Below are 12,869 nucleotides of genomic sequence, written 5' to 3' on the forward strand. Positions count from 1 at the left end.
TGGTATTGGTGTTTAAGCGTTATTATATCTCTATCGAAGGGACTGTATTTTTAAGTTACTTTACAAACTTAATATTTGTTTATGCAATGGTAAATCACATGACATTTCTTGTAAACAAAATGGCTGCATCGAGTCATCTGCTTGTGAACGTGATGTCATTTGAGGTCACGATCGTATAAGCTAAACGTACACGGATATAATCAGCAAACGACATTTCATATCAAGGTTGCGCAAATTATGGCTTCAAAACTACCAACAGAGGTGAGTAGTTAACAATGCCAGTTTGTTGTTAACTCATTCTTTGACGTTTGAAGAATGACTTGACAACTTGTGAATGAGAACAACACAGGGGCTTGATAAAGATCATGAGTCTGATGAGATAGTTTTGGGGTCATAGTTTTAAAGGACATTTTAAGTTTTACCTTTCGAAAGGCGCATATCTTTTATTTCGAAATCCTCTTAATTGTTACGTGGTTTGAAAAGGATTTAAACAGGCCAAGTGACTGCGAAATGTAATGACAGTTTTATTCACGATACTTGAAAAATACTTTCGGTCATAATCATTGCTAGATAAGGAAAAGAGGATATCTCCCCGAGGCAGACGATGGCAAAGATGAGATGGAAATATCGAGTTTAGATACCTAATTATCAGTCCATGTGTCAAGATGTTAAATGCTGAAAGAAAGGCGTGTATTCATGATAAACGAATGATTTATTCTTTTCACCAATTAATACTTTATGTCATTTGCAACTCATGAAAGAAGACAGCATCATTTGCTTTAATACCCTCAACATTCTCAACTAAGTGCTATGAGACATAAACAACCCAACAGAATATGTCTGTTGATTAATTCTTAAATGTATGAGCATGCTTGGTGTGTTGTGTGTTAATGTTATGAATATATAATTAGCTTAAATAACTCCATTTTGTGAGATAAAAGACAAGAAGCAATATGATGTTCGTTATCATGATCATGCTGTTTCATGGCAGTAATGTTATGAAAACAGTCAGTCATGTTATTATATACCTTTTTTCTTCATCCAGACAACAAGTGCTGCCAGCATCTGAAGCAGAATTTTACAACAGACAGACATAATTGTTGTGGATTTGACTTTATGCCCAAATTATTTTATGTTTTAGATATGAGTAATAACTGCAATATATTTACATATGAAATCTAATTCCAGATTGAGTGTTTAGTGCTTTTTTTTTTTCTTTGTTTATTTCCCGAATTTTGTTGTTGCATGGATTACATAACGGAATATATTTATAATAAAGGAAAATCAAGTTCTATGGACAGTCAACTTCTTTATTTTTATTGCAATGGGTGCGAAATTTCAGTATAGGTACTACTTGCTCGATAGCGGTGTTAGTATCTACGCTGAAACGATGCACCTATTGCAGTTAACATAATAGAGAAGTTGACTATCCATAGAACTTGGTTTTCCTTCATCTATACAACTTCTAAAATGTCTTTCAAAGAAAATCAGTAATAAATTGTAGTTACCATCATGAAACATAATAGTGCATCCTTTGCGTGTAAACATGCAAACCTTCCCTTACTAGCTTGCCAGTTTTATCCGCTAGGCAACGAAGGATCTCTATGAAGAATGTGAGTGTTGTTCAGTATAAACCAAAGTAAGACTGCGGCAGAGGGAAACTGGGAGGTCTTCCTGAATTTCCTTCTGTTACAGGATTACTTTTTCCAACAAAACTGAGGAGGATGTCTGGATGCTTTACAGAAAATGTTGCTTTAAACCTGTTGCAGAAAGAGGATTAGGAATGATTGATAGATTTGCTTACGTTGATGCACTTAAAGGGGCACTGATGCGGAGCATTTTCCGTGGACTGGGGTAAACTTTTGTTATTGTTTTTCTCCCGTGAGTACCCGGATGATATCCCAGAATTCGTGACTGGTTCGTGAACTCTGCTGCGCAGTCCGTAAGCGCAATTGATAGTTTAATTATAGACAGATCAACTGAGGTGAAGTCAATTGTACTTCATTACAAATGTATTATGAAAACAAATGAAACACTTTGAAGGTTAATCATCTGCCAGTGGTAGAAATGGTAAAAAACTATTAGGACGGAAAAATAACGAAGCCAATGTACGTCTCTATATTTTGTCTCATAACCCTAATTAGTTTATTGTCATATTTGTATGATTCTGAAAATTAATAAAAGAACACACGATTTGCTTATACTCATAGTAAATTTCTAACATAACAGCAACATTTATACATTGTATAAATTGCCGATGTGGATCCTATTTCACGCACATACGCGATCTAGTGTGTGTTTTCTGTCATATGCATTATTTGTCAAATGCAAATAATGAACGTAAAACAGACTTTTATAGCAACAGTGTCAGGCTACTACCTTGTTCAGGAATGTATCCATCAATATCCACGTAAAAGAAATCGTATTCCATTCATCTGCAGCTGGTAAATAATCCTGCTCTGTGTCGCGTGTCTTACAACTGTCTCATTTGCGAAAAAGTATCACATCGTTTCACGTCTTTCGTTGGTGAAAACTAGATAAAGCTCTCATTGGTCTCCCAAGATAGCACACCTGGCAACTAATTGTATGATGTCCACTATTCTAAGTAATTTAGTTGACCAATATTGAACAATCAATCAACGCAAGGGTGGTTAATTCTTTGAAGGGAGGATGTTGTTTTTGCACGCACACTTTACGACAGGGTGTAGTCATCTACACACACTGCCTTTTGACAAATCCGCTAGAAGAACAAAAGTAATTAATCAATCAGTGTGTTATCGGTTAATCCTTTGATCGATGTTTGTTTTTGTAACTCAGGTGATAAACCCTCTTGCATCACTTACATGCACATATTACATAACATACAATACATTTGCCATTACAGACCTTAATTTATAATGTTGAGTATTTACTCCAGACAGGAGAAATGCCAAATGGGAACCTTTGTTGAGTAACCGAAGTGGTGTTGCTACTAATTATACCTGTTATAAATTCATGAATTGACCATCAAGAGAATGATGACAAATAACACGTGTAGGTTTACAACATCAAACGCGAGTTACAGCAAGGAAGATGTAATCTCTGTGTCGCATGCAGCCTGAAAACACTTATGGGCCGAAACTGTTTTGAGGATACCAACGGAATTTCGTTACATAAAGAATACACACAGGCATTTGCTGTGTATTTTGGTAAATAAGTGAAATAAGTTTTTTTGTACGTAAGACAATTTTCAGATTTCTCTACCAAAGCCAAGGTCATCGTTTTTTTTTTGTTTACGAATTCAAATAAATCAACTGTGTGTTTTTATTATCATAAAAAAATAAACCATTGTAGCTACCATAGCTACCAAAATTTACGTATGCTATTTGCTATCACAGCTCAACCAACACTCAAAACTACCTAAATATACAGCTTTGCAATCTTCCGTACTGAAACAAATGGCTTGCTACGTGCCTGTAGACATCATATTTTCATGTAACATGATTAAATATCGAGGTTAAAAACACAGAAATAGGATCAAATTGGATTAGTAAGTATACCATCCAAGCATCCGAAAAGAACTACACTGCTGGGATATATGGTTACGATCAGACAAGGAATACCATGGATATTTTTAAACAAATGGCATGTGATGGGCATCCGGCCTCCTGACTGTTTAAGTGAAGAAATTTTGCTAATATGGACAGGAGCCCAGTTCCTTTGTCCGTCACGGTCGAAGGAGTGGGCACTGACCAATTTGCGGTCTGCTTTCGTATTTCGACCGTTGGCGAGAAGCATTATTCGCTCCGCATCAGTGCCCCTTTAAGTTGACATCAAATGTTGTGTTGTTTGGTATTTTAGAATCATTCCACAGTGATGATATATTTGACCATTATAACCCTGTAAATAATCACGATAATTATGAAATGATAAAGATTAACTTGGCATATTACCAGTTGGGTTATGTTGCATGATGTACCTGGTTACAGAGTTATTTCATTTCATGATTTCACAATGTTTATATTGTCACTCATGTCACTTAAAATAACCACCCTGGCTTGTATACGTGTGACAGTGATAACCAAGAGTCGCTGACAGTAGCCTACAGATCCCAGACAGTCGGTACAAACTTAATATCATGGCAAAGGTATGCAAGAAAACATTTTAGGGTTAACCCTTTTTAAATTGATTTGTAAGTCTGTATTTCATTACACTATTTGTACTAGTGATCTCAAAGAAGTTTATCAGGTTTAGATGCCTGCAGGTAATGCTGGAAATAGGGAATGCCTTTGAAACAACTTCCAACTGGGACTTTTGAAATATGTTATTGTCTGCTGTGTCTCACTAACATGGCCTTGCAGGGCAATAATATAGCCTAGTGGTTAAAGCGTTTTGCTCGTCACGTGGAAGACCCAGGTTTGATTACCCTTATTGTCACAATATGAAGCCCGTTTCTGGTGTACCCTGCCTTGATAATGCTTGCATATTGCTAAAAGTGGTGTAAAACTAGACTCACTTGCTCACATGGCTTTGTTCATCATTCTTCTTCCACTCTTTGTATTAATAAGATACAAAGTATCATTCACAGTCTGGAATAAATTAAGCTGGTTGTTTTTGTTGTTAAGGTGGTAACAATAGTTTGGCAATCACTTTGGTTTCACCAATACTTTGTAATAATAGAGGACTAGATATGTACCATTCACATTCCAATATGAAAACTACTGGATATTTTTATAAATAAAGTAGTAACATTAACTTGCATGAGGTTTTATCTTCAATAACCAACTTCTGAACTGGTCCATAAACCTAAGATTAAGGTCTATCATGAGCTGAGCTCACGATCTCACACAAGCTTCAGACCAGTATACTTGCAGTATGGTTGTGTTTGCTTAAAAAGTTTACTCTGTTACTTGATAGCTGTCATGTGTTTAGTTAGGCAGGGGTGGTGAGGTAGCCCAGTGGCTAGAGTATTCCCTTGTTACACCAAAGACTGAGAGGGATTCGATTTCCCACATGGGTACAGTGAATGACAGTCATTTCTGGTGTTCCCCGAAGTGATATTGCGGGAATAATATTAAAGTGGCATAAAACTAAACTCACTACAGGGCTGTAAGGATGCATTGAACTATTGAGTAAGTGCGTGAGTTTAGTTTTGCACCGTACTCAGCAATATTCCAGCTATATGGCGGCGGTCTGAAAATAATTGAGTCTGGACCAGACAATCCAGTGATCAACAACATGAGCATCAGTCTACACAATTGGGAATCGATGACATGTGTCAACCAAGTCAGCGAGTCTGACTACCCGATCCCGTTAGTCGCCTCTTACGACAAGCATAGTTGCCTTTTATGGCAAGCATGAGTTGCTGAAGACCTATTCTAACCCGGGACCTTCACGGGTACATTGAACTATTGATGGATAGCAGTTGTTGAGTCTCTTAACAAGTAATCAATAGTAGAAACAAAAAACTATCGATGCATCAATAGTATGTGTGACTATCAATAGTTAAGTAATTGACCTCTGTTGATAAATGCGCAACACAAACTACAGGAAGTACCATATTTGTTCACTTTGATTTAGAGTTATCCACTCCTGTTATGATCTGGGTTTCAAGTTTCTTGTCTGTTATCAAAAGAAATTTAAACTACTCTAATCTGCTTTTATTTCTTATAAACTATGCTGCATTCATTAAGGAATTCATTTAAAGTGAGATTTTTCAATGAGAAAAAAATATTGCAATAGTATTGCCATAGTTGATTGCAATAGGCGATCAATATCGCAGTAGTATGTTAAAATACACTATTGCTATCACAATAGTTGTTTTCCCCTCAGTAGTAACCATTAATTTTGATTGCATGAGTCAAATATGCTGACCGTAAATTTGACAAGATTATTTACTCTCTATGTAAAAAGCTTGATTTGAATAAAGTGTAACATGTCATATTTGGGATTACACTTTCCTAGTAAGTCCCAAATGTCACACGTTATATTTGACTGTGTCCTAAGGCATTGTGTAACCATTGAATAAAGAGATAGATCTGTTTTCCGTACAAAATGATTGTAACAAAGGTATTGAAACCAGTCTAAGTAAACTTATCCTCAGTACTTTTCGTTACACTCCACTACTGAGTCTAACAAAACAGGAGGTCGCGTCAGATAACCTTTGAGACTGACCAATCTGAACACAGCTTAACAAATCGCAAAAGTGGACATTCGCACACACCTTTTGAACTTTTTACCTCGAAAAGGTTTGTACCCGAACAATTCTGAATACTATTTAGCGTAGGCTCGCTTCCAAGTTATGCGCACGACATATGTACAACCATGACAACAGTAAGTAAACAGTTGCTGGAAATAGTGTTTTTAGCAATATACAAGGATGTTATCTTGTGGAAATATTAGTTAATGGTAACCATGTCAACAGAAACCCCCCCAGGATATATACTGCAGGTCAAATAACTGTGTTGCTTGCAGAGTTTTGTTTGTGGAGAGATCTGTGTCCGTGACCTGAATATTTTGAAAGTCCCTCCGATCCCTAAATAGTAGCCGTTGTCTGATTGGTTAAATCGACTTAACCGTCTTGCGTTAGATTGGACGGTTGTCGCTCAAAGGTTTACCTGATGCAACCTTTTACTAGGTTTTGTTGACTCATTGGTGGAGTTTACTTAGACTGATACTGAAACATTCTCAGTTTGTCTATGTTAACATATTGTTATAACAACTCTTTGAAAATACTGATAGCTCATCTTAGGATTAGGTTTGAAAATGCATTCAAGTGACATATTCTCAGTGGAAATGAATGGATTTTATGAACTGATTTATTTCATTTCATGGTCAACAAGGAAATTGAACTGAGTTTGTGGTACATAAAACAGCGCAATTCTTTCAAGTTCCTACCATATCTCCTTGTTCTAGTGCAGCAATGCCTGTTTCTCTGATTACAGAATAGGTTTGCTTTAACATAGATAGTGAAACTGAAAGGGCATTAGTGGAAGATTGTGTGTTTGTTTGCATCATCAATAGATTTTGTTTCTTTCTACATTCTGCTTCACTGCTTTGTGAGATTTAAAACAGTTAAATTCTTCGAGCCATATTTTCTAGTGCTGCAGTCAGATTACAGAAATAGATCGGCTTGCAATTTTGTTTCACTCACCTAGTGAAACTGAAACACCCCTGATGGAAGGATCATGTTTGTTTATATGATCAATAGGTATTGTTTCACTGTATTGCCTAAATCACCCCTCATGTGTACAATGTATGAAGCCCATTTCTGGTGTCCCCCACTATGACATTGTTGGAATATTGCTATAAGCAATGTAAAACCTCTATCACTCACTCACCCACTCACTCACTCACACACCCTTCAGTGCCTGCATCAGACTATAGCTCCAGTATTCAAGTGCATGTTGAAGGAGCTGTAATGTAATAAGAAGGAGCTCGATGGCATCAGATGATCAGTGATTTGGTTTTATGCTGCTTGTTATATCAACCACTAGTTTGTTTGGCCCATCTTCTGCCTGAACTGGAATTATTATAGATCATCTAAATGCCAATGAATGAAAATAATGACATCACTAGGGGGTTAAAGTTGTGTTTTTCGCGTCTAAACCCTCTAATCCGATTTTCTGTATTGTTCATATGGGTTCTGTGCATAGAAGACATTCTTGATGCCCAGATGAGATATTACTGAAGAATAGACAAGTGTAGTGGCCATCACTGTTAGAATTTAAAGAAATATGGAGGAAGAATGGACAAATATAAATTGCCATTTAGTCCAGCCATGAGCATTATACAAGTTATATCTTAGGAGCAGAGCAATACTTAGTACATTATTTTGCATTTGCTACTAATTTTACTTATACTGAAGTTGGATGTAAAAGTTTTTATGCTGCCACAAGGACACATCACAAAATTCCAAAATCTCAAAATTTGTGGATGTTGAGACTTAATCGCTATCAAAGATCTTTTCCATTTCTCGTTTAGGTGTCCATCAAAGAAAGAAATTTAAAACCAATAAATATTAAGGTTCCAAATAGATGTATAAACGTGCATGTTTGTGAGAGAGAGAACAATGCGTTTTCCTTATGGCAGATACAAATTATCAAGATTTAAAATCTGTTGTGTCATGTTTCAAATTTGCTTTAATGAGTAAAAATATACTGAAATGAAATATGGGTCTATTTTGTCAGGCTCTTGTACTGTATTGTGTGCATGGCATCGTTATGGACCTGTGGTTTTTAATGTAGTAAACAATTTATCTGATTTTTTCACAGTGATACAAACTGCCCTGTCCTGTGTTGTGTCCCAGTAATTAGTCATGTGTTAAATATTCTGTTGTCTTCATAAGTTTATAGTCATTGAACATCAAAGCCAACAACCAACCATAATTGGTTGGAGTGTCTTAAGAAGTTTCTTCTCTTTGCAGGTCATCTCCCACTTGATGAGCTTCCTCAGTGTGTCGGACCGCAAGGAAGCTGCACTGGTCAACACATCATGGTATGAGGCCTCTATGGACCCAGCTCTACAGAGGGACATGGTAGTCAACTTCTCCGACACTAATGTAACCAACCTGCGCACAAGGAGAAAACTGACCCACCTGGTGCTGAACCATATCGACAACTCTACCTCCTCCGTAACTGAGATGGTAAAGTTCTTTGAGTACATGAGCGAAAGTCTGACAAACCTGTCTCTCAAGGGCTCCAACATTACAGAAGGAACATTTGTCAAGCTCCTATCACAATGCAAGAATCTGACCGTTCTCGACCTGACAAGCTGTAATTCTTTGTTTATGTCTGGCAACCTTCTTGATCGCAAGTTGGATGTTCAAACCCTCAAAGAGTCCCTGCAGCATGTCAAAAAGTTGACCTTGGCTTCAGTAAGATTTCTTTCTGATGTAAGCTTTAATCGAATTTTATCAGTGTGTCCAAATGTTGAGGAACTATCTCTTGCTCATGCTCAGATAACATTCAACAGTGCAACCTACTACCCCCAGGGAAGCAAGGTTGGGACCAACTCGGCTGTTCTCACCTTCCATAACATCCTGGATTTTGTTGATAGACAGGGGCCAAAACTGAAGTCACTGAACCTAAGCCGGACCACCATTGCCAACTGCCACCTCTCCGAGTTAGCCAGGTGTCAGAACATTGCTTTAGAGGAGCTTATCCTTGTTGGCTGTAGGGAGATCACCGACTCTGGCCTTGGTCAGTTTTGTCGCCAACAGAAGAGCCTCCAGAAGCTGGACATCAGCAGCTGCACTGACATCACCGACAGTGGCATTGCTGCTGTGGCAACCAACCTGACCCAGCTGCGATCATTTAAGGCCAACAAATGCAGGCAGATGACTGACAATTCTGTTAAACTGTTCAAGTATATGTCTCTTCTGGAAAGCCTGGACCTCTCCGAGTGTTACGAGCTGTTCAGCCAGGGGACGATTCAGGGGTTGTGTAGTGGGATACAGAGTAAGCTTACACACCTCAACCTTAGCTGCTGCACTGCTCTAACAGACTACTTTGTTGTGGAACTTACAAAAACTGTGCCCAGTTTGGTTCACCTTGACCTTGGCTCTCTGTTCAATATCACTGACATCAGTGTCCACGCGATCTCCAAGAGGCTGAAGCATCTGAGATACTTGCGCCTTGCATGGTGTAAGGAATTATCAGACAAGGGCCTATTGGGGCTTGAGGAACTGGATGACTCCAGGTATGAGACTCATGTTCTTGATGGTCATAATGGACAGTGTCGCTGCACTCGCAGACATTCAGAACAAGGCTCCAACATATTCAAGAAACCATCTGGTAGTGGCGGGAAGGACAAGAAGATGTCTATTGGAGATCTTGAGGCCATGGTGAAGAATGGGGGAGAGCTCTATAGCCTCAGCAACTTGTCAGGTCTCCGAACCTTGGACCTGACATCTTGCTCCAAGTTCACAGACTTTGGTCTAAAAGAAGCCATAAAATTCAAGGAACTTAAGAGTTTATCCCTTGGGATGGTACACGGAATGACCAATGAGAGCCTTGTTGCCATAGCCCGTAACAATCCAAGCCTGGAGGATGTCCGCGTGAACCAGTGTATCAAAATCACAGATGCAGCTGTAGAAGCTTTGACAAGTAAGTGTCCACGATTGTCCCACCTGGACGTGTCTAGCTGTGACAGATTGACCAATCACACCCTATACTATGTCCAGACCAACTGTCAACGTCTGCGTCATCTTGATGTCTCCTTCTGTAGTGGATTGACCCCAGAGGCTGTAGACAAGCTAGAGGGCACCATGAAAGGCCTGCATACAGTACACAAGAGGCTGGTCGGAACCACCGCCACACACTAGCAGGGGATGTCAGGAACTGGCACGGACATGTTCGAATGTCCCTCCATCTTCGTTCAATAATGCACCTGTTCTAAAGCTGTGAGACTGCTTTTGGATGTTGATAATGTTGAATGTGACAAGAGACTGAGAAATTGTACTGTTTCGATGTTACACAGACTTTCAAGGAGATTTTGATTGTTTCTGTTTATGCAGCATGTTTGACACACTGCAGGAATATACACAATTCTGAATTTGACTGGATGGGAGTTAATTTATCCAGCACAGTTACTGTCATGTTATTGGACACTTTGGATGTGGAGCTATATCATACATGTCTTCAGACTGGTGTATGTTTTGCTCAGTGTTGACCTATTACATACGAAACTGACAATCCAGATGTGACAGTGATAAGATATTAAGCACATAGGAACCATATTTTCCATAAATCATGTGTCACTTGTTTCCAAGGGACAATGACAAGCCACCTGGCACACTAGTCATAGAAATGATAAAGATTTTTTAGTGTGCCATTAATCAGCTGAAGCTAACTGTGAGTTGTTAGAATTGGATATAACCTGAAGTGATATAATACTGTTCTTCATAGTCATGGATGTCAGTGTATGATAACTGCAATATATACATTACTAGTTATATGTACTGGATTTTTTGGAGAGGTGTCATTGCATTGAGAAGCATATCAGGAAGTAGAAGATATGCAGTATGCATAATATAGCCATATAGCAACTGTATGTAGGATGTATTCAATGAAAGGTCCTTCAGCATTCTATATTCTCGAATTTATGAAGATTATTGTAACAGGACAATTTTTGTTAAAGTTGAAATTTGGTGTATTATCACAAGAAATCCACTGAACTTGTTGGCTTCATCCTAATCTTGAAGTTTGCCTGTCAAGAGTCTTATCCATTTCTAGATCCAGGTTTTGTACGTCATTAATAATTCCATTGTAACACATGACGGTTTGTATGCCTGTTGTGACATGTGACAAGCATTATGTGATGTTTATTCATGTTTCCTTTTTGTTGTTTTACCACATGTGCTGTGATACATATGTATTTAACTAACTCTTTACACTTTGATGATGATGATGATGATGATGATGATGATGATGATGGTGATGATGATGATGATGATGATGATGATGATGATGATGATGATGATGATGAACAAGAAGTAGAAGCAATTTCGAATCAGTATCATCACTGGAATGAGCATGATGAATTGATGTAGTTGCAACAGGTACGCTGATCAGGTGCAATGGGTTTACCATTCCATGATAGCCAAGTGAGGTTTTTGTGTTGCTGAATTAACCTCATTTGACACAGCATTTTGTCTTTTGGAAATTTAGTAGTCATAAAATTGAATGTATTCTGTACCACAATGAGTTTAATATTTATGAGCACCGGTTAATTAATAACTTATGTGTATTTTCTCACACATGAAACACTGTTCGAATTTTTCAGCCCACTTGATCAAAGTGTTTCTATGTTTATGATGAAATATTTTCATCGTGGCGAGTCATTATCGGCAATAATCAGGGATGGTACACACACCCTTGTCAAGCATCACTTACACCATCTTGCATGACAATGGTATGTGCACCTGAACCAAAGTGTAATGGTTACCATGGTTACAGTACTGTGAAAATGTTGTTACTCATAAACTGTCGTCAGTCAGGTAATGTGTTGCTGATTGTGGAAACTTGGCTGAGAGAACACTCCATTGATGAATATTAGCATAATCATAATCTGTCTTACAGACCCTGAAGCAAATATATCTAACAAAGCCCACTTGCCATGTCTAGAAAATGTGGCTAGCATAATCATGATAATTGTTGTTTTAATTTTATTAGTTTCAACTAATCCCTGTTAATGATATATAAAATTAGAGTTATTTATATTTACTTTATTGGAATGACATTCCTTTTCTTGTAGCATATTTTATCTTGGAGATGGCCTACCAATATTACCTTGACCTTCTAAACTGGTACATTTTATTTTTGGGTAATACAGGTCTATATATGTAACTGTTTTGTTGTATACATACACGTTTATAAGTCGCTCAAGCTTTGCTATGTTAATATTCAGCCATAAGCGAAATAGTTATGCATTTTAATGAGAAGCTTTTGAAAAATACTGTTTGATTAACAGCAACAAACGGTTAAATTTTCTTCTGCTGGATCAAATCATTGTCTGTTTTTTTCTTAATGATAACAGTATTTGTAGAAGTATACTGAACAGCAAAAGTAACATGTTTTGAAAAATGAAATGCCATAAAAGTAAGTGTTCATGTTTATGTCTTGTCTAATAAAAACTTGACAAAAAGTTGCATTTCTTTTACTAATATATGTCAGTGGCGTATATTCACTTAAAATCATAATTTATCTACAATGTTTCAATAATTTGTGCTTAGGCCAGACCAATTCTATTTCTTGTTTTACGAATTTTTGTCCTCTGAAAACCTAAAGGCTTAACCTTAATTTTTTTTTTTCCTCATTCTTGAAAAAATATGGCAGGCAGATCCGTAAAACAAGAAATAAAATTGGTCTGGCCTTTTTTTGAAAAAAAGT

The 12,869-nt window shown here is 37.5% G+C and overlaps 1 protein-coding gene across 1 annotated transcript; it reads left to right on the forward strand.

Moving 5' to 3' along the window:
- The first annotated feature begins 98 nt into the window (after positions 1-98).
- LOC137258720 (F-box and leucine-rich repeat protein 13-like) lies at positions 99-12,624 on the forward strand. Its single transcript, XM_067796413.1, has 2 exons — positions 99-261; positions 8,405-12,624. The coding sequence occupies exons 1-2, from the start codon at positions 238-240 to the stop codon at positions 10,301-10,303; spliced, it is 1,923 nt and encodes a 640-aa protein (XP_067652514.1). The 5' UTR covers positions 99-237; the 3' UTR covers positions 10,304-12,624.
- Positions 12,625-12,869: the final 245 nt, after the last annotated feature.

This window comes from Haliotis asinina, chromosome 12 (assembly GCF_037392515.1).
Source record: "Haliotis asinina isolate JCU_RB_2024 chromosome 12, JCU_Hal_asi_v2, whole genome shotgun sequence".
Classification (NCBI taxonomy): domain Eukaryota; kingdom Metazoa; phylum Mollusca; class Gastropoda; order Lepetellida; family Haliotidae; genus Haliotis; species Haliotis asinina.